The 21,325-nt window shown below is 34.7% G+C and overlaps 1 protein-coding gene across 9 annotated transcripts in view; it reads left to right on the plus strand.

Moving 5' to 3' along the window:
* The window catches only part of FRYL (FRY like transcription coactivator), a 172,266-nt gene that overhangs the window by 95,390 nt on the left and 55,551 nt on the right, over positions 1-21,325 (plus strand). For 6 of the 9 annotated variants that reach the window (XM_040556796.1, XM_040556799.1, XM_040556800.1 and 3 more), the window contains 17 exons: positions 59-160; positions 3,202-3,246; positions 6,169-6,272; positions 6,876-6,984; positions 9,350-9,436; positions 10,065-10,236; positions 10,899-11,031; positions 11,273-11,380; positions 13,327-13,564; positions 14,205-14,390; positions 14,480-14,566; positions 15,417-15,685; positions 16,083-16,278; positions 17,729-17,853; positions 19,274-19,331; positions 20,385-20,476; positions 20,764-20,936. In XM_040556796.1, coding sequence (XP_040412730.1) covers positions 59-160; positions 3,202-3,246; positions 6,169-6,272; positions 6,876-6,984; positions 9,350-9,436; positions 10,065-10,236; positions 10,899-11,031; positions 11,273-11,380; positions 13,327-13,564; positions 14,205-14,390; positions 14,480-14,566; positions 15,417-15,685; positions 16,083-16,278; positions 17,729-17,853; positions 19,274-19,331; positions 20,385-20,476; positions 20,764-20,936 — 2,284 coding nt within the window. The remainder of the gene's footprint in view (positions 1-58; positions 161-3,201; positions 3,247-6,168; positions 6,273-6,875; positions 6,985-9,349; positions 9,437-10,064; positions 10,237-10,898; positions 11,032-11,272; positions 11,381-13,326; positions 13,565-14,204; positions 14,391-14,479; positions 14,567-15,416; positions 15,686-16,082; positions 16,279-17,728; positions 17,854-19,273; positions 19,332-20,384; positions 20,477-20,763; positions 20,937-21,325) is intronic. The other 3 variants (XM_040556801.1, XM_040556802.1, XM_040556804.1) reach the window with 1 other exon arrangement.

Raw genomic sequence — 21,325 nt, forward strand, 5'->3', positions numbered from 1 at the left:
AGACTTGGAAGGTATGCGAAGAGCAATTTGATCAATTCTTTTTCCCCCCTACTCGTAGGCTTTGTATCCATTGATCACCTGCCTGTTGTGTGTCAGTCAGAAACAGTTTTTTTTAAATAACTGGCACGTTTTCCTGCAGAACTGTTTGTCACATCTAAAGGTAAGAATCCTTTTCAAATCAGAAACTGTCGCAAATCGGTAGTATTTATTCCAATATGTTGTCACTGTTCTAGTGCCAAATAAACAACAAATATTTGGCTGTTTTTAAAAGGACACTGTAATTTTTTAAAAATAGTTAATTGTCTCCATTAGTACTAAAAGTCTCCATTAGTACTAAAATTCTTATGATTTTATATAACGCTGGAAATAGATATCTGCAGAGGTATCTGCTAATAAATGCAATTTTATCCTAGAGAAAGTACAAACTGTAATTCTGCATGTGAAGATTACATGTGAGAAAAAAATTTGTCTCTCCTCTTCACTTACTGAAGGAATAGAAAGTAAATCTGTACTCCAGAAAAGAAATAATACATACAGCCTGTGATAGGTATTTTCCAAATAAAAATTACAGTGTCCTTTTAACTTGTGGCTTCATTTGATAGCATTGTAAACGTACTATAATTGACAAACCGCAGAGATTGTGGTGCTTAGAAATCAGGGATTTGTTTCTGTGAATTTCTTATAGTATTAATTGTACACTTTCTCTCCTTAATTTTGATTAACATAGTTCATGATTTTGCCTGATGTATTGATTTTGATGATTTTAATACTTTCTTTGATCCACAATATTCATTCTGGTTAGGTATGAGTGACAGTTCTGAAGCTTATTAGGAATATATGTAAACCAGCATGAAGTCTAAGGGAACAGGCTTAGCTGCTTGGATTGTTTTTTCAAGAGTAATTTTGTTTTCATGACATCTTTCACACTTTTCTGTTGCTTGTTGGGTTTTTGTATATTTTTCATCTAACATTGGCGGTTCTTTTGCAATGTTTGCCTTGTTTGCTTTTTTATTATTATTATTTATTTTGCTGTTTATTTTGCTTATGGAGGCTTCCTTTGTTTTTAAAAGCTTTTAAAAAAATCTTACAGTCTAGGAGCTGCATTTTTCTGGCTTAATATCCATTGCTGATAATGGATGTGTTAAAAGTATAAATGCCAGTGAGTTCAACTGGTAGTTCCTGAGCATGCATTTTATATTTTACTTAGTTTTGTTAACCACTAACAGCTTAACATATTTACTGTAAGGCTCTATTCAGCAGAAATTTTATATGTGAATTTCTGCAACTCAGAATTTTCGGTGTCTTGATTCTGTGCCATCAATGAGTTAGGATATTTTAATGGCTTCATTTAATCTGGTCCACCAAATACTTTTTTCTTTTTTTGGGGTGGGGGGTGTTGCCTAGCTTGAGGTTAATCTTCAAAAATCCACCCCAGCTGTCCTCCTGTGTCTTGTGAATGAATGTGTTCCTTTGTTTCTGAAGCTAATTAAATGCATGCAATCTGTAATAAGTAATCTCATTAATTTGTAAATCTGAATTTCACAGCAGTTTGGTCTTTTAGATTTCCCTTTCCCCATTTTATTTCCTGATCTCCTAGTGACCAAAGTTATTTTATTTGCAGTTACTTAAATATAAAACGCACAAGGTTTCCAAACCCATCATCTCTAGTGTCTTTGATGCTATTTAATAAAGTAACACTGAGAGTTATTGGAAATGCTTTAATGTACTAATAAGTTTCATCCAGCCCTAACACATGGAGGGATACCTGACAAATTGAGGGCTGCAGCAATGCCAGGACCTAGACTCTGTCACAGGAACACTCTTATGAAGAGCGTAGGCCCAGTAGCAAGAGATGACGTAGGCCATGGATTCGTGGTGCTCAGCTTATTCCCTGCTGACTGCCAAGTGCAAACTTTTGCCTAGCAATGGACGCTGTGTGGCCACACTCCAGTGGCAGGGAATTAAGCTTGCCACTGATCTCCCATTTGCTGTGAGGTGAAAGCTCGCACCTTGGCAGTTCCTCCGTAGTAACCAATGCATGCTGTGGTCATAGCCTACCTTATCCTGCCATATTTCAGTGCAGTTATTTCATTTGACAACTGTAGATACATTGTCATCTGAATCCTGATCCAGTACTAGCAAGATTTGTTGTCCTTATAAGCCATTTGCACGTGGTTTCAGCACATACTGCTTCTAGTTATCCTTAAAGCAGACGTAGTCTGCAGAGGAAACATCCTAGCCTTTCTTAAAGAAGGCAGGCTAGGATTTTTGTTAGGATGGTTGGTTGTTTTTCTTTCCCTTTTTCATTCTTGGTATTACTGCTATGAGGAAGGATTATTACGTCCGGGTGTGGACCAATGCAAATAGCAGTTAAGTGAGTAGTATGAGCTGGTTTAGACCTGGAGTCTACCCAAGGGAGTACCCTTGGAGTACGCATAGATGGCCTTGACCCGTGTAGTAGCTGGGTTGCCATCGTAGCTTTGAGCTCAGCAGAGTGTTTCTTCACACACTGAAGTGTAACATATGGTAACACTGGTCAGTATTGTAAAATTGTTTTGCCTACTTTTCTAACCAGTATTTAGATAAGGTAATTCTAGCAGATTTGCCAGAAAGTTCAGTTTTGGACACAAACTGAAGCACAGGAAGTTCTGGCTGAATATGAGAGGGCACTTCTTTACTGTGAGGGTGATGGAGCACTGGAACAGGTTGCCTGGAGAGGTTGTGAAGTCTCTTTCTCTGGAGATACTCAAAACCTGCCTGGATGCCATCCTGCGCAACGTGCTCTAGATGATCTTGCTCAGTGAGGGGTTGGACTGGATGATCTTTAGAGGTCCCTTCCAACCTTGGCCATTCAGTGATTCTGTGAAAACTGATTCTTGAATGGAGATGAGCTATGGTATCCTTACCACTTCTTATGGGGAGAGGAAGGAACATATAGGAAAGCTGCTGAAATGGAAGGGAAAAGTGTCTATCATTCTGCACCACTGTTTGGTAGAAGAGTTTTTGGTTAGTTTAAACTTAGCATCTGTTACCACAAAACCTTGAAAGCTGGAGGAAAGTTTTTTGCCACTATAGTATTTCTACTGAATAGAGTCCTTACTGTACAGCTATCTGTTGTTTTTGTGCTTTTTTCATCTAACATGCATGTGCCTCCCATTCTCATGTTTGTTATGTTTTGCTGTCTCACGTTGCTTTATTTAGATGCCATCTAACAACAGTATCAGAAAACAAATAGAAACACTGCAGGTGAGTTAATATGTTGTTACAACTCAGTGAAACATTGCTTTGTCTCATGTAAATAATGTGTTTTTTTATGTTAATCACTGTATTTTGTGCTTTCCTTTCTCTGTAAAAATGCTTGAAGTAGTATTAAGAAGCCACAGAACAAAGAATAACTAGTGTTTCAAAGATCTTTTTTTTCTTGGTAGAGAGTAAAGGAGAAAGATCAGAAAATTATCTAATATCAGTTTGTCCTAGAGGATGAAAATGTGTCTTTGTAAGGTTGAATATCAATATCACAGCTGGTTTCCTTGAACAGCAATGCATGTTTTCACTGGTAGTAAATTACCTATTCAGATGTATATATATTATTTTCTGTTAATTTATTCCAAAAAATGTTTTGCATGCGAGCAAACTTGAAAACATTTTCACAATTAAAAAATGTGAAACTGATTTATTATAACAACTTGCAGTGCACTAACTTGAAAGACTTTTACACTGTTGGTTTTGCAGGTTTTAAAAAGTAGAAATTGTTTTAGTTCAGAACAGAAGAAAAGTTTAACATCAGTATTAAAAAGTACTTTCTTCAGTAAGTGACTACATTTGACTAACATGGAAAAAATGCTATTTTGTTCCTTGCCTTCACTGAGATATGTTTCATTGACTCGTCTTAATGTGTCATGTAAGACCATTGTAGATTTGCTCTGATTTTGTTTGGTAACAGAGATACAGTTCTTCAAAGTGTATTCCATAGTCTGCTGATATAATTTATGCATTTTACGAGTTTTAGGATGTGAAACAGAACTGTGTTTGGGGAAGAAAACAAATAAACAAAAACCAGAGTGCTTGAAAATTTATCATGCATCAGCTAAATGGGCTGAAATACAGGCAGGTTGGGGGATTATATAGGCATATATACTGAACTCTAGATGCAGCAGTCTCAAAGAGAAAAGGAAATACTGACATGCTAACAGCAGGTATAGAAGAAGTGTGCTATAATTAGACCAAAAAAGTCATTTTCTTCTAGCTTGTTTTGTTCCTAGTTATAGGAAGACATAATGGAATTTTTCAATGCTTAAGAAATTAGAAGTACTGCTGTATTTATAATATTGTTACACTTAAAAAAAAAAAAAAAAAAGAAGGAAAAAAACACTTTAATTTTGGTTTTCTTTTGGACCTCTAAGTTAATCTCCTCTTTGGAATACCAGATATAAGAAAACCAGAGCATCACTCAAGTGGGTTACAATTAATAAAAGTTGTAGAGACTGCATTTTGGACTTTGACAATGTATGTACCGAAGAATTCATAATACTACTTCAAACACCAAGAACTGTTGGCCTGAAGATTAGATAAGTAATAGTGTCATTGGGTTTTGATAGTTTAGGTTGATTGAAATCAAAACTATCACAATCTCTCCATCTCCTACAGTTTTGAGCGAGCATTTGCTGCTTCCTTGCAATAGCGGTGCTGGTACATTAACTGGGTAGTAAAACCTCAGCTCTCTGAATATTAACCAGGAGCAGGTGCACTTTTACACTGTTTAGATTTTGTTTATATCACCTTCCTGTGTTTACCCACTGCCTAGTTGCACATGCCGTAATTCAAGGGTGATGGTGGGAACCCACTGATGTATGTGAAAAGAAGGGTAGACCAGCGTTATCACTGTCTTAGACTAATTCTGGTATTCTGATAAACAATCACATATGTTGTCTGTGAAGGCCCACTGTGGCCTCTGCGATTTTGTGATGGGCATTTAGCCTTTCTTGAAGTAAGCTACTGCCAAAACCAACAGTCCTGACCCACCCGTGTTAAAGCCATCCAAGTTACTCTCTTTGGATAGGCTGTTGCAGAGATAGAGCCATGAAATGACTTGAATCAGCTTACTGATGTGAGCTGGACTTTCTTGAGTCAATGCAGAGAGGGCAATGGGCCTGCTGAGGAGGAAACAAAGATGAGAACATCCTTTTCCCACGGTACTGTGTCTTAGATCCGCTTACACCCATTGTGAAATTGCACTCTACTTGTCCCAGGAGGACAGTGTAGCAGTGCTGTTCTGATTCATTGGCTTGTGGTTGAGGCCACACAAACGTGGAATTAGTTGGTTCAAGCCATCAGGCAGAAATGTGCCTTGAAACAACAAGACTTTGCTAGATATGGGGAAGAATTGTTGTTTTTTTTTTTCTTAACTGAGACAATGCCTAAAAGGTGCCAACTGGGAGTAATTTATTCTGCTCATAAGCTAATATGAGCCAATATTGGCTAATATAAGCCAATTCCAAGAGTCCCATTGACTACTTCAAGACTGTAAACGCGGTCAGAATCCTCAGCTGGAAAAGGGACTGCTGGAGCTGGTATGACAAACATTACTGTCACTCACTGTTTTGTACAACGTAAGAGCTAGGAGGAGCAAAGCTAAGCTCCTGGAAATAGCTTTTGGACAAAAAAGAGCTTCATACAACACATAATTCAATAATGCTTGCCCTGCACTCTTTTTCTTCTGCACCTGCTACTGTCTGCTGTCGTGAACTGAATACTGGACTTAAATGGACTTTGTGCCTGATCCAAAGCAGCTATTCCCATGTTTTAGACAAAGTATAAGTTTGCCATTAAGTAGGCATCCATTACCTGATGGCTTTCTAATGAAGTTCTTTCAGGCAGTACACTCTTGTTACTCATCTCAAGAAATTGCTGCTTGTTAGTTAATGCTTTGCTTTCAGAGTGAGAGACTTATAAAATAATCTCAAGTTATTGGTTAAATATTTAAATAGCATTGGAAATATGTGATATAAAGTTGGTTTTATGGATACACATTAAAACATGTAGTCAGTATTAAATACAGCAGCTTTCATTGTTAAAAAAAAATCCTCAAAAGTCAGAAGAGTAATTAATAGTAGAATTTTCTGAATGTCTTGCAAATAACAGTAACTGTATTTTTCATTTATTTTACAGAATAAAGATCCCAAAATGTCCCGAGTTGCACTGGAATCTTTGTATAGGTTATTGTGGGTTTATGTTATTAGAATAAAATGTGAAAGCAACACTGTAACTCAAAGGTAAGTTCATTGTGCAAGGGATTGTAAATTATTGCTGTTTTTGTTTTGGTTCGTTTTGTTTTCCTAGTGACATTAAAAAAGGGGATGGGCTTGTTGGGTAAATAGAGAAACAAAGACTACATCTTAACAGAGAAACACAAGAAAACCTGTTTAGTTTGAACAGGAGAAGGAAGACAATCTGCAGTTGTCTTTTATATATGTGATGACAGAAGTGAATGGAGAGATAAGAAATGGGAAATTTAGTTAAAAGGCAATAATGGTACCAGAACAACTAGGGTGTGAAGTGACCATCACTAAGTATAGTCCGGAAATGAAAAGATTTGGATTTAATAATTAGTATAATGAGGATTTGGAATAGTCATTCAAATTTTGCTCTTCCTCCTGCAGGAGGAATTACAAAGTAGGATCTTAGTCACTTTATAAACGAACCCATTATAGTGTTCCCTGCGACAATGGAGGGCTGTACCTGTCATATGCTTCTGTGTTATGTAGTAGTAACTCTCACACTCCTTCTAGGTTTGAATTGTAACATCTATGCTATTAGAAAAAGTTACTTTTAAAACAATGTTTTGACTACTTATATTTATTTTTCAATTCTTGTAGTCGTCTCATGAGCATTGTATCAGCACTTTTTCCAAAAGGATCACGTAGTGTGGTCCCACGAGACACACCTCTGAATATATTTGTGAAGATTATTCAGTTCATTGCTCAGGTAAGAATATGTCTAGGTAGAGGTATGAGAATAGTATGAACATTATTTGGAAGAAATATAAATTAAAGGTTATTTTTTTAAAAATATTTGTACTGCATTATAACGGTTTTATATATTGAATAAAATTTCCCCATATATATGTAAAGAATGGAAAGACTAATTCATTTCTACTAGTCACAAAACTATTTTCCCTAAGCTTTGGTAACTTGTTTATGAATATTATGATTAGTATTTACATTTGTATTGCTGTGCCTTGGGCATGTGTACATATATATAATACCATAATATAAGTACTATTTGTCTCTTATAAATATATTGTAATGGAATAGCATCTGAACAGTAATATCCAGATAATATTATTTAGCGTGGAGTTTAGTTTCTATAGACAAGAAAAGTATGCAGTGTTTGCATTAGTGTGTAGTTTGTATTGCGTTATGATTGGTATTATTTTGGGTGCTTCTTCTGTCCTAGTATGCAGGATGTGATCTCTCAGGATATAGATTAAGTTTTCCCATCTTATAGATAGCTTGTCTGTGCTTCAGCTTCCAAAATGATCTGCTGCTGTTCACACAGAAAAAACACACATCACAATCTGTATTTGTTTGCTAGGGTTCCTCTTCTTAATTATCAAATCTTTAAGCCTTTCAGTACAGTTCAGCTTATTTCAAGAAACATGTTCAATGTGAGCAGAGTTGTGCAGCAATTTTTTAAAACAAGATGGCTCAACTGTGTCAGGGGATGAGCTGAAAAAATTGTTTGACTTTTTGAGTATCATGAAATTTAAGAACATTTAAGAACTCATAAGTATCTGAAAAAAATATTGAAAACTCTCAGTAGAGACTGGGGTTTTGTGATTTAAATTTAGAGTTTCCATCTGATCTGTGTTTTGGCTACTTGCTTCAGAAACTAAACAAAACTCTTCTCTAAAATCCCTGTTCCTGATTTCTGTCTGTCATGGTGATGTTCACCACGGCACCTGGAACCAAAGAAAGACCATCTGTTGTCTGTTTCCTTACTGCATGGTTTGCAACAAAAAGAATATTAAACAAACAGACTTAAATGTAGAAAGAAGGAAACAAAAAATAAAGCTGAATTGAAATTGGGAAGATATATTGGGATAAAGACCTTGAAAAACGAGTAGGAACAGGAAGCTGTTGGATGGGATAATGGGTACTGCCTAGACAGAAAAGCTAATTGTTGGAATCAATGGGCACATACCCAAATTTCAACAGGAAGCTAGTGAATGAACTGGGTATAAAATGAAACTGGAACAGATTATTGGGAAAGTCAAGATGCTTCTTATTAGTCCTGTTCACCATTGTTTTTTCTGTAAAATTCAGAGAAAATCCAGAAAGTGAAATAGAGTGCTCTTAATTAGTAGATGTTCGTTGCTTCAGCCTTACTGTAAAAGCCTATACTTTATTTACCTTATTCTTTTTGGTTTCTGTTCTGAGTACACGATTTCATGGTGAATTCTCCTGTTGCCCCTCTCATTATAGTTTCTGAATGCTTTTAAGTGTTTGGTATGTTTTTTTTTTCACGTGTTAAACAGCTGGAGACCTGAAGTTCAGCAGAAAGTAAATGCTGAAGTTCCTGTTTTTTGGTGCAGGTTTCTTCCAAACTAGATAAAATTTTGTAACACAACCAGGGTTTTCAACTTAGCACTTACACTAAAGAGATCCCAGGGACTGAAATCAGGCATTCTCAGGCTGAAGTAGATGTAATTAGTAACCTGCTGTGAAAACTTTATTTAACTAACTCAACTGTCATCAGCTGTACGAGCTACCTAACAGAAGCAGGAATAAAATGTACTTTTCAAGGGAATGTTCAATTGTCTTATATATCAGACTGGGTTGTTTTATTTTTCTTTCTAGCACATGTAGTATATTTCTGAACTTCAAGGATTGAGCCAAATTCTTTAAAAAATAATAATAACAAAAAAATGATATGTCAATTTTATACAATTTTTTCAGTTGGCATCTCTTGAATTGAAATGGATTGATACTGCATGTAGACATAGTATATAACCATTCAAAGAAAACCTGAATCATAATGCAAAAAGGAGCTAATCTGAGGTTGCAAAGGCAACCTTATTTGATCCATTTCCTAACTCATGCGGGCTTTTACCAGTCTGATAATGTTACCACGATGTATTTTGGGTTTTCGTTTAATGTATTATATTAAAGACTGTTGAACTGTACTATATTTTAAAAGGAGTATTAATTCATAAGAATAAATTGGAGGGATTTTTTTTATTATTTTTTTAAAACTTTTAAGACATAATACCCGATACCAATGAAGCATAAATTAAACTATGCATACTAACAGAAACAAGATGATCATATCAGTCTTTTTTCCTTTATAGGAACGTTTGGATTTTGCAATGAAAGAAATAATATTTGATCTTCTTAGTGTTGGAAAATCACCTAAAACCTTTACTATTAATCCAGAGGTAAAATAAGCTTATTCCTTGCATGCACTGAGAACAGGGTGTTGGGGCAAATTTTTGGGAGTGTGGTTAGCTATTTTCAAGCTGTTTTGAAAGCTTGAAATATCAAAAGGGGATAAAACTAAAGTAATTGCAGTTGCATACAATTGCTGTTTCATTTCTGGTTAGTAAGCTAGTAACTACTGCAGTTCAGACTCATTTCAACTATAAATTCAGTATTTGTGAGTATTTCTTACAGTATAACCAAAAAGCCTTTTTTTCAGGGAAATCCTAATGGCTTCTTATAGTTCAGGACCCAGTTTAGTAGATGAGACAATGCCTGTCTTCAGTGTATCATTCTCAATATTCATATTGAGTCCTTTAGTTCTGTGTACTGTAAAACATCCAGTATATTTGTCCATGCCAATTCAGTTAACTGGAATCAGAGTTATGGGGAGGCACTTGAGGCTTAAATTTTATTCTTGATACTTTCGTTACCCTAATATGTAACATTTTAAATAATGTCTGTCCTACTAATACTGTTTGCTTAAAAAGGGAAAATGCAAATAGCATTTGTCTCATCTGTGTTATTTTAATGTTATAATTCCTTCTTTTTTTTACTTCCTTTTTCTTCCCTTGGCTGCTTTTGTAGAGAATGAATATAGGCCTCAGAGTTTTCCTTGTCATAGCAGATAGTCTGCAGCAGAAAGATGGTGAACCACCAATGCCAACAACAGGAGTTGTTCTTCCCTCAGGAAATACTCTGCGTGTGAAGAAAATCTTTCTTAATAAAACTCTGACAGATGAGGAAGCAAAAGTTATAGGTATGTTGTAGTCTTTTGTGGTAAGTTCTCAGTTATTCTCAAAGAGTACATCTGCGTAACTTCATTTCTGTATTTATTTTAATTCTTAGTGAGAATGTAATGGTAGTATGTTTTAACATGATTCTTTAGAGAGGGATGCTACACAACATTGAACTTCTGATGTATATAAAAGGATCCTTGGCTTTTTTAAAATATGTTTTGCACAGCCAAATTAGCACACAGAAGACTGAGTGCAATTACTGTGGTAATTAGCATGGCAATTTTTGTTCCCTTGATGGCACTCTAGAATGTCTCAAAACACAGCTGAAGTGGAGTAAGACATTTTTGATCCCTTTGCTCTGTTGATCTTCTGCAGATGAGGTAGTTGTCTCTAAGGGACTGTTTCAACCTAGAACTAAAATGCTTAGAACGGAAAAAAGCAACTAATGATTATTTCCGTGTTTATGTTCTTCCTGAAAGAAACTTCTACATTCATACAATGCCTCCTACTGCTCATTTAATATGCTTTTTTTTCTTTTGATACTTAAAATGTGTTTCATGTCATCTTCTGTACGATAAGAAATTTCTCCCAAGCTGTATGTGACATATTTTAATAAAAATGTAAAAATTAAACGAGAATATGGAATAGTGAAAGAGGTTATCGGAACTCTTTGCCATTTCAGGAATGTCAATATACTATCCTCAAGTCAGAAAAGCGTTGGACAGCATTCTTAGGCATTTGGACAAAGAAGTTGGAAGACCCATGTGCATGACTAGTGTGCAGATGTCCAATAAAGAACCTGAAGACATGATTACGTATGTATAAAATTACGGTATTTTCATTGTCATAGTTATATTATTTTTATGTTGTTTCAGAGGCCATCATTAATACATTACACATTGGCTTTTTACTTGAATATTAAATTAAGGCTAATTTCATTAATTAATGCTAAAAACTTTCAGTTGTTTTTTTAGTTTTGACATAAGATTGAAAATGTTTGTGGTATACTGACATAGATTTTCCTGTTGTTTTGTTGATTATAAACTGGTTTTGTAGGGGTGAAAGAAAACCTAAGATCGATTTGTTCAGAACTTGTGTTGCTGCTATCCCAAGACTGATTCCAGATGGCATGAGCAGGACTGACCTCATTGAATTGCTTGCAAGGTAAGGGAAATGAAATTCTGCTCATAGTGAATGCTTCTTTTTAAAAGCTATTTGTATAACAGAGAGTTTGTCAGTGCAATATAAAGTGTGAGTCCACCACATACAGAATCTATTCCTCCTATTGTTCTACCTCAGCAGTTGATCAGGTATTACTGGCTAGAGGAGCAGGAGGGTAAATTTAACTTGGAAGATCTTGCACTTGTTTTTAGAGATAAACTTCTGGAAAGTAGGTACTTCTATTGTTTTAGTTTTTACACTTGTTTTATCATTTTGTTACTACTGTCATTTTTTTTTCCTATTGATAAAACTGCAAATTATTGTAAAGGCGTGCTTATCTGACATTACGAAAATATGAGACAAACACTAATGGGAGACTTTTTTTCATGCTCTCTACGTAACCTGCTTCCTTTTTGCATTTTGCATAGAACACTATGCATGTTCTACCATCTCTTATCTCATTTTACATTGAATTTGCCTTATCGCTACTGATAAGTAGTTGACATAAATGGGCGACCAGGGGTTTGCGGGTGGGTAATCTGAGCATTCAGTAAGAATATGTAGTTGTGGTACATACAAGCAGTCTTTATTTATTACTAGAGCAATTATAAAAAATAATATTAAAAATAAAAAAATTAATAAAAAATATTAAAAAAATAAATTTTATAATAATATAATAAATTTAATAAATATTAAATAAATAAAAAATATTTAAAATAAAAAAAATAAAATAAAAAAATACTTTTATTTTTTTTATTTTTAATGTAGGAAAGGTCTTGATGTAGGAATACAGAATAGCTTTTAGTTTTGAAATTACAAACTCATTTGTATATAGTATATTGAGTTATATGTATATGAACTTCAGTAATGATGTGCAAGAAGAAGGTTTTTATAACACTTTTTTCTTCAATATCAAAAGTGGCATAGAAGACAAGAAGTATTAATAATACAGTACTGGATAAGTTTCTTCTACCATGCAGGCTGAGGCATATTCTAAACTGTATATGCGAATGTGATGTGTTTTTTTTTTTTTTTTTTTTTTTGTGAGCTTTTACTCATATCCAATCTAAAGCTGCTTTATCTCCAAAAATAATCTGTTCTTTTGGATTTTAATTTGAAGAAAACAAACCATACATCACAAGGTACCTGCACAGTGTGTGCTAAGGTGATTGCTCAGATGCATGCAAATATCATAGAATGTCCCAAGTTGGAAGGGACCTTTAGGACCATCTAGTTCCAACCTCGCTGCCATAGGCAGGGATGCCACCCACCAGACCAGGTTGCCCAGGGCCTCATCCTGCCTGGTCCGGAACACCTCCAGGGATGGGGCATCCAGATCTTCTCTGGGCAACCTGTTCCAGTGCCTCACCACCCTCTGAGTTGAGAATTTCCATCTAATCTCTAATCTAAATCTCCCTCTTTTAGTTTAAAACCACCCCACCCCATTTCCAATCATTATCTGACTGAGCAAAAAGTTGCTCTCCATCTTTTTTATAAGCCCCCTCTAAGTACTAAAAAGTAGCAATAAGGTCTCCCCAGAGCCTTCTCTTTTTAGTCTGAACATCCCCAGCTCTCTCAGCCTTTCTTCGTAGGAGGGGTGCTTCAGCCCTCTGATCAACTTCATGGCCCTCCTCTCGACCTTTTCTAACAGATCAACATCCTTCCTTTGCTGGGGCCCCAGACCTGTGCACATATGAAAAATTTGATCAGTCTTGAAAATTGCATGTTTGTATTCAGTTTTGTGAACTCTTGTGTTATTTTACTGTATTGGTAGCAGGATCTTCTGTTAGTAGCCAATTTCTGGTGTATAGAGTGCAGAGATGCGTCTTCGTGGAAGTATTCTACATTGTACAGTAAAGAAAGTAGTGTTAGCACCAAACTTTAATTTGTAAAGGCTCATTAAAATTATGCAAATCTAGGGTGATGATACTGGTATTTTTTCTAAACAGGCTGACAATTCATATGGATGAAGAACTTCGTGCCTTGGCTTTCAATACTCTCCAAGCATTAATGCTTGATTTTCCAGATTGGCGGGAAGATGTTCTTTCAGGATTTGTATATTTTATTGTGCGTGAAGTGACTGATGTCCATCCAACGCTTCTTGACAATGCAGTAAAAATGTTAGTGCAGCTCATAAATCAGTGGAAACAAGCAGCCCAAATCCACAATAAAACCCAAGATTCTCAGGTATTTTTAAATAAGGTCCTTTGGTATTTAAATATATTTTAATCTCCATACAATTTTACTAGTATGCCTTATTGTTTCAGTTAAGTAATAAAAAGTCAGTTTACTTTCTTACAGTGCATGAACATTTTTAGACCTATTATTTTAAATAAACATTTTTGCAGAAAAATTTAGTTTAATATTATTATGTAGTCTCTAAACACTAATTCATTGCCACATTTTTCTTTACATCAACAGCCAATATGCAGGACTGGAAATACATTAAACAGCAGTGTTAAACAGTAGACCTAGAGAAAAAGTACCACTTTTTACTAAGAAATAGAAGGGGTTCAAATAATTTTATATGGTGTTAAATAAGAGAGAGTCATTTCCTTATTTTTAATTTTGCCTTCACTACCTAATTCATGTAAGGAAGTGAAATAAGAAAGACTTTCTCATGGTATTTGTTTGGACTGAATTCAGAGAGAGACAAAAAATACCAAGTAGCTGATATAATGTCATTTTCATAATGTAGAATATGACTAGTATCCAAACAAGACCTAAATACCTTTTAATTAATTCTGTCATTGCTAATAAAGGAACTATAACTTGCCTGTGTTTACTTTTTTCTTAAATTGTTTAACTTCCATGATCTATTTCTTAGCGTGGTGTATCCAACGGGGCTGCCCATACCCTTCCTCTGGAGAGGACCCTTTATTCCAATGTATTTCATGTGGTGGAAGGCTTCGCTTTGGTCATTCTTTGCAGCACAAGGCCTGCAACCAGAAGATTAGCAGTCAGTGTGCTTAGAGAAATAAGGGCCTTGTTTACACTTTTAGAAATTTCTAAGGTAAGAGCTGATGACATATTCATCTAACTGCTTAATGAAAGGGTAGTGCTTTTCTTGACTTTGAGTTCTTTATGCTTTGTATTTTGTAGAGTGATGATGAGTTGGCTATAGATGTAATGGACAGACTAAGTGCTTCTATCCTGGAGAGTTTCATACATCTTACTGGGGCTGATCAGGTAGGAGAGTTTTCACATTAGTTTGGATGTAAGGTGATGTATTTTTCTAAATCTGTTTGTCACAAATAAATGGTATGTATTTTAAATCAGTGTCATTACATTCAGGCTAATTTTATCAGCTATTTATTACCTTTTTTTTTTTTTAAATGATGCATTTAAAAAAAAAAGAAAAAGCCCTCCCAGGGTCTCAAAAAATTGAGAAATGTTGTGAAGCCGATGACATCATTGTACATTTTCTGATCAATAATGTGTCCACCACCACACAGACACACACACATACCTTTGTCTGTGTCTGTTTTTTTTTTCCACTTGACTCACAGATCACGAGTTATTGGAAGGAAAGACCACTGACTTTTTCTGCAGCTATATAGTGTCTAACAAGCAATGTGTCCTTTATCCATGATGAGAGCCATAATAAGTATCAATAAATAACAGCTGAATTCCTTATTATATATTTATCTTTAAATCTTAAGTATCAAAGAGAAGCTTTTCTGTGTTTGGGTTTAGGAAATGAATTGGAATTCAGTAGTAAGCCTTTAAGAGTCTAGAATCTTTTGGAAGAATCATGAGTCAAAAGGCCTCTTTTTTTATAATTTACGATTACCTAATGTCCAGTTCCTTTCCAAGCAGTGTATTTCTGTCATTGGCCATATTAGGAACTTCTCTAAAACAATATGAATTAAGTTTAATTAAGTAATGTGCTTTTATGTATGCCCAAGTATGCTTTTGACACTTAAGATTTTATTAGATATTTAACAATGAAAAAATGTTACTTAATATGCATGGATATAATTTTTTTCTTGTTCTCTCTTTTTCTTTTTCTTTTTTTTTTTTTTCCAAATACACGCAGACTACTTTACTCTATTGTCCCAGTTCAATAGATTTACAAACTTTGGCTGACTGGAGTTCCTCTCCAATCAGCCACCAGTTTGATGTGGTCAGTCCATCACATATATGGATATTTGCACATGTGACTCAAGGCCAAGATCCATGGATTATAAGCCTTTCAAGTTTTATGAAACAGGAAAATCTTCCAAAACACTGCCCAACAGCTGTAAGCTATGCTTGGACATTTGCTTATACCAGACTCCATCTGCTGTCTCCACAAGTGGATATAAAGTAAGCTCATTTTTGATTTATCATCATTGTAATGCTGTTATGTTTCAATGAGATAATGTGCACTGCTAATATTTTCTATGGGTTTAATTCAGCTTTATGTAACAAAAAGTTGAAGCAGTTCTATTTGGAAGAAAAATTATCTGCTGTAAAGATTAATTCCTGCGTTTGGCAATATTGTAGTTCAACAAGTTTGACTATTATATGTTATTGATGTACAGGTCTATTCTGAATAATTTATTCAGAGTTTACCATGTTAACAGTTGTGGAAACAAGGACATATATATAATTTTAAAATAAATTCAATGCAGAAACAAAATGAAAACTGGCGAGCTTTTTTTTTTTTTTTTTTTTTTTTTTTTTACTGTATTGAGGTGTTGTTTTTGTTTTTTTTAAATAGCAGCCCTATCAACGCAAAGAAAGTGAATACTACTACAAGCAGCGACTCCTACATTGGGCTCTGGAGAAACTACCTGATTCTTTGCTGCAGTGCAGCATCTTCTTCAAACTCTTCCACTTCCACTGGCTCTGTGAGATGTTCCCCTCCTGAGACGCTGGCGTCTACTCCTGACAGTGGTTATAGCATTGATTCAAGAGTAAGTTCTTCTAATGCTTACTATAAATACCTCTAACTACATGTTATTTGAAGGAGAAATACTCAAGGCTTATAATTATCATGATTCTTAAAAGTTTGTGTAATTGATCTGAAAACGTATTTTAGGATACACTTGTCTTTCATTTGTTTAGGATAGTGTTTCTGTTCACTTCTGCTTGGTGCCGTAGAGACTTTTTTGCCTATGTTTTTTCAAGCAAAATCTAATCATGTAATGAAAATGCAAACCCAGTCTCAAAGTCTTATCTGGTGAAAATGAGGAAATGTTTTCAGTTTTTTTTTTTTTTTCCTCTGTCAGTACACCTCAGTAATTCTGAGCAAGTAACCTCTCATACCACTAACTGAGGCAGTGATCTGTTCAGGCATGATGTATCTTGTTATATTTTTCCAAACTACAGACAGTTTTCTGTCTGCATTACTTCATATCACCTGCGGATTCAGTTTGGTTGTTTGTTGCTTTTTGTTTTTCTCATTTTGGCTTCCTGTAGACGATAGAGTAGAAGTGAAGATAACGCATGAATTGAGCAGCAAGTTTTTGGCAGAAGCAGCGTATTCCAGTTGTTTGTTACCAAGATCCTTCCCTTAAATCTGAGAAACTTCAGACTGAAACTTTATTCTCTTTGAGGGCAGAAGGAGGGGGACACGTGCAGTCCACTTCCTTTTCTTAAGGAGGCCAGATACATTAAACATACAAGTCATCATCATCATTTCAACAGGTTTACTTTTTCTTTTAAAGAACCAAAAGATCTTGCATGATGATTGTAGGCTCTCGTCTTAAATTAATATGCAAGTGGGAATTGGAGAGGTAACAAAATTCCCATTAAAGATTTTCCCTGAAAAGAGAAACGTGCCTATAGTCAGAACGTCTTCAAGATAAGCATGGAAGAGCCTCAGAAACATGTTGTCCAAAGCTAGCCACATAACCCTACAGGTCACTTTATACATTTAATTTTCAAACTCATGGAATATCACAAAGATCTCTAATACTGTGCTTCTCAGCCGACTGTGAAGATTTTGTGTAGCTGCATTCCCAGCACTTCTTGGAGAAGAACCGACCTAGTAATGATCTTATTTCAACTCTGTTATGTACTCAGTAGAGAGCCTCAGTGGGTACCAAACAGATGGGAAGGGATCTCCCCCAGAGGTTTGTAAATTAAGTGAAAAAACAGCAAAGACTAGGGTAGTTAAATAATGATTTTTCTGAGGCCTTCACAATTATCTTCAGCCCTCTTGATCACAGTAGAGAGAGGATGTGCTTTTTGTACTATTTTAGAAATATGTTGTCCGTGTCAAAGATCAAAAACTATTTTTATCATGAGTAGTTCAAATCAGTGTTTATTTTGAGAAGAATCTGTAATTACAGCATGTTTTAATGTCACCACCTATGTGTCAGGTAACTGCTTCATTCTGTTTCATTCCGGTTTTCTTCTCAGATCATTGGCATTCCATCCCCTTCTTCCTTGTTTAAGCACATAGTTCCGATGATGCGCTCTGAGAGCATGGAAATTACAGAATCCCTTGTACTGGGACTTGGCAGGACCAACCCAGGAGCTTTTAGGTAATTGCTGTGTTTCAACTGTTTTTATGCTAATTGATTACGAAGTTAGGGAAACAGAGCACAGAAAAAAAAATTAAAAACAATAAAAACAATTGCAGCTTTTTTAAGTATTAAAAATATGTGAAAATGGATTATCACCGTCTTTTCTAGCACTTAGTTGTGTGGCAATGATTACAAGAGGTTGAACTAACTTTATTATTTTATGCCTTTATTGATGTTTAAGGCTTCCTTATGAAAGAACAGACTATGGACTATTAACATTTGAAATGTTAATCATGTTGAGAGTTACTAAACTCATTATTGATAACACCACTTAAACCTGCTACAATATTCTTTTTCTTTTGTTTTCTGTTAGTAATCACATAAATTTGTCTAGGTGTCTTGTGCTCTTTCCACTGAAAGTTGATCCTTTAGTATGTTTTACCACCAAAAAAAAAATCTTCCAAATTCTTTTTTTTGTTAGTCTGAAAGAAAGTATGAAACTATCCATAACCGCACTTAAGTCTCTTATAATTGAGCAGACCACAAAAATTTGTGCAACTTTCCCAAGACTGTGACGCATTTCCTGAAGGAGGACCTTGAATGGTGTGGCAGAGGAGTCAGTCATGTACCATGAAAAGAGGATTATGCTTTTGTTATGTCTAAATTAGAACAGCACAGAAAGTAGAAAAAACGTGGATCATACTCCAGCAAATCTAAAGTGGTGGAGGTAGTTAGTACCATACCAATTATCAAAGTAAAATCAGTAAGCTTTATCCAAGCTTTTACCTTGTCTGCATGTGTCTCATATCTACTGATCTCTTTCCCCTTCCTTTGTCCTCCTTCTTAGAGTCATGAGATAGCTGCAGTTTGGCAGAAGGAAATGAGTAATAATAAAGACTGGAGCTTCAGAACAAATTGGGAATGTAACCACAGCATCAAAACATGGTGCTTTTCATTTTTCATAGAGACTAGTCTGACTAGTCTGTCAGCATATTGTTATCGACCTTAGAGAAGCAATGTTTATTAACAACTAAATGCATCATGACAACTGAAAGAACATAGTATGATAAGCTGCCAACATCTTTTTTTTCCTAATAATATCTATTTGCAACATCAGCCTTTGTTAAACCCTGAATATGCAAATGAATGAAAGTCATCTCTGATAGAAATATGCCATAGTACTTGGTAAATGAAAATTTAGTGGTAATTATTGAGACATCCATTTGGTGTCGTTGGTCTGTCTTTAAATTAAGAAAATCTGTTTCTCAGAAACATCTCTTTTTAAATACTGATTTATTTCAGAAAGCTACAGGTAAAGAAAGAAAACCTAAGGGTGTTTTAAATGAAATTTTAACACTAGTTGCTGTGAAACATCTTTCAGTTGAGATGTGAATTTAATGATTGTTATTATCCTTTTAATTCTTTTATTTTAATTCAGGGAACTAATAGAAGAATTACATCCTATAATTAAGGAAGCACTTGAAAGAAGGCCAGAGGTAATTGAATATTTTCACGCAGTTCTATCTATCTTCTCACAAATGGTAGTAAATAAATGTTAGTTATGTTGTTTAACTTCTGCACCTAAAAACTGTCACTATACCAGGTAACAAAGTGAAACGTTACTTTAAAAAATTATTTTGAGGTGTTTACATTAGAAGTGTGTCTTTCTTTTGTGTGTGTGTGTATGTTCTGTATTATTCCTTTATAAGGACAGTTTTGTTTCAAATGAGTAAAAAATGACTATAACCTTTTCCATATTCTTTTAATTCCTGTTATGTCAGCATAGTTTTACTTTTTTTTTTATATTGTTTTTAATGTTTTACATTATATTATCAGTAATATGCCTGCAATTAGTGGTACCTAAGACATAGGATTGAATTCTACTGTCTACCAGCTTTATTTAGTTCTTTAAAACAAAAATGGCTGTAAGCTCACCTGGCTGACTGGTATGACTAAAAATTTTCTAATGGAGAGCATGTTTTACAGTAGGATTTAGAAGCCTCTGTATGTATCCATAGAAATAATATCCAATGAGATGGTTACTCAATATTTTTTGTGGTAACTGTTCTTACTTGTCTTAAATATTCTTAGTATTTATTGCTAATATTCTTATTAGTAATACATTTGTAATTAAGTACAGGTAATGGGAAGAAACACCATTTTTGTTTCAAAATGTTACTGGGCTATAGTGTGTTTTCTTAGTCTTGCATGCAAGTATGTAGGAGGATTGGTGTATGTACTTCAGTTCATTGTTTTATGTCTCGCTTTCTGACAGGAGAGTGGTAAAATAAAAAGTGTATTATTTTGATAATATGTGTGATGGTAAACCAAGTATATCTTGCAGTTACAACAGGGATAGCTTTTGTTTACTGTCTGGTCTAGTAAAATTATTAGTAATTTTGGTAACCTATATTAGAAGTTTGGTACCCCAGATAACTGATGCCTGTTTAGTAGAGATATAATAATGCTTTTATATGCCGTGCAGTTTTGTATTTTCAGTTTTATTTTTTTTCTCCACTTATCTAATTCTGTGTTTCCTCATTGAATAGAACATGAAACGACGCAGGCGTCGAGATATTTTACGAGTACAACTAGTACGAATATTTGAACTGTTGGCAGATGCTGGTGTCATTAGTCACAGGTAGGGGCAGCACTGATGAGAAGACATTGTGCTTCCGAATTAAGTTACTAATATTCTTATGACCCAATATAACAAGCATGCAAAATTCTTCAGTGAGTTTTAATATACAAGAATATACTGTTATGCTAATAACAGAAGCTGGATGAATAAACTACTTCTAATTCAGTGTTTGCAATGATGATGTTTTACTTCTTTTAAATAAATAAAAGTAAAGATTGTTTTCCTTAAAAATATACATATATATAAAATTTATCATACTGTTTGATTATTTTTTTTTAATTTTTAAGTGCAAGTGGTGGCCTTGATAATGAAACGCATTCCCTCAACAACACTTTACTTGAGTACGTTGATCTAACGAGACAACTCCTAGAAGCAGAAAATGAAAAGGATTCTGATACATTGAAAGATATCCGATGCCATTTTAGTGCCTTAGTGGCAAATATCATTCAAAATGTTCCAGGTATGTAAAAACATCTTAATATATTCTGATAAAGTGATTTTATTTTATTTTTTAAAAAAGCAACAAAAAACCCTTCTGAATTTTCAGAATACTTGCATAAAAATATTTTAGACCACCAGTTTTGAGTGCAACTTCAGCAATGTGAGTTTTTAGGAGGGATGTTTGGTACTGTTTAGAAGGATACAAGTAATTTTCTCATTTAGCAGAAGTCCTGTTGGTTGACAGTGCATTTAAATTTTTTAGACTAGTAAGTAGCTTGTTTTTGTACGTCAGTGTCATTCAACAGGACTATAATGAAGCTACATCCAGCTAGTATGCTACTGAAATAGTATGTCTTTAATTTTTCCTTTTATATTAAAGTGCAAAAAGTAAAATCAGACCCAAACAAT

This window comes from Cygnus olor, chromosome 4 (genome assembly GCF_009769625.2).
Source record: "Cygnus olor isolate bCygOlo1 chromosome 4, bCygOlo1.pri.v2, whole genome shotgun sequence".
NCBI classification, from domain to species: domain Eukaryota; kingdom Metazoa; phylum Chordata; class Aves; order Anseriformes; family Anatidae; genus Cygnus; species Cygnus olor.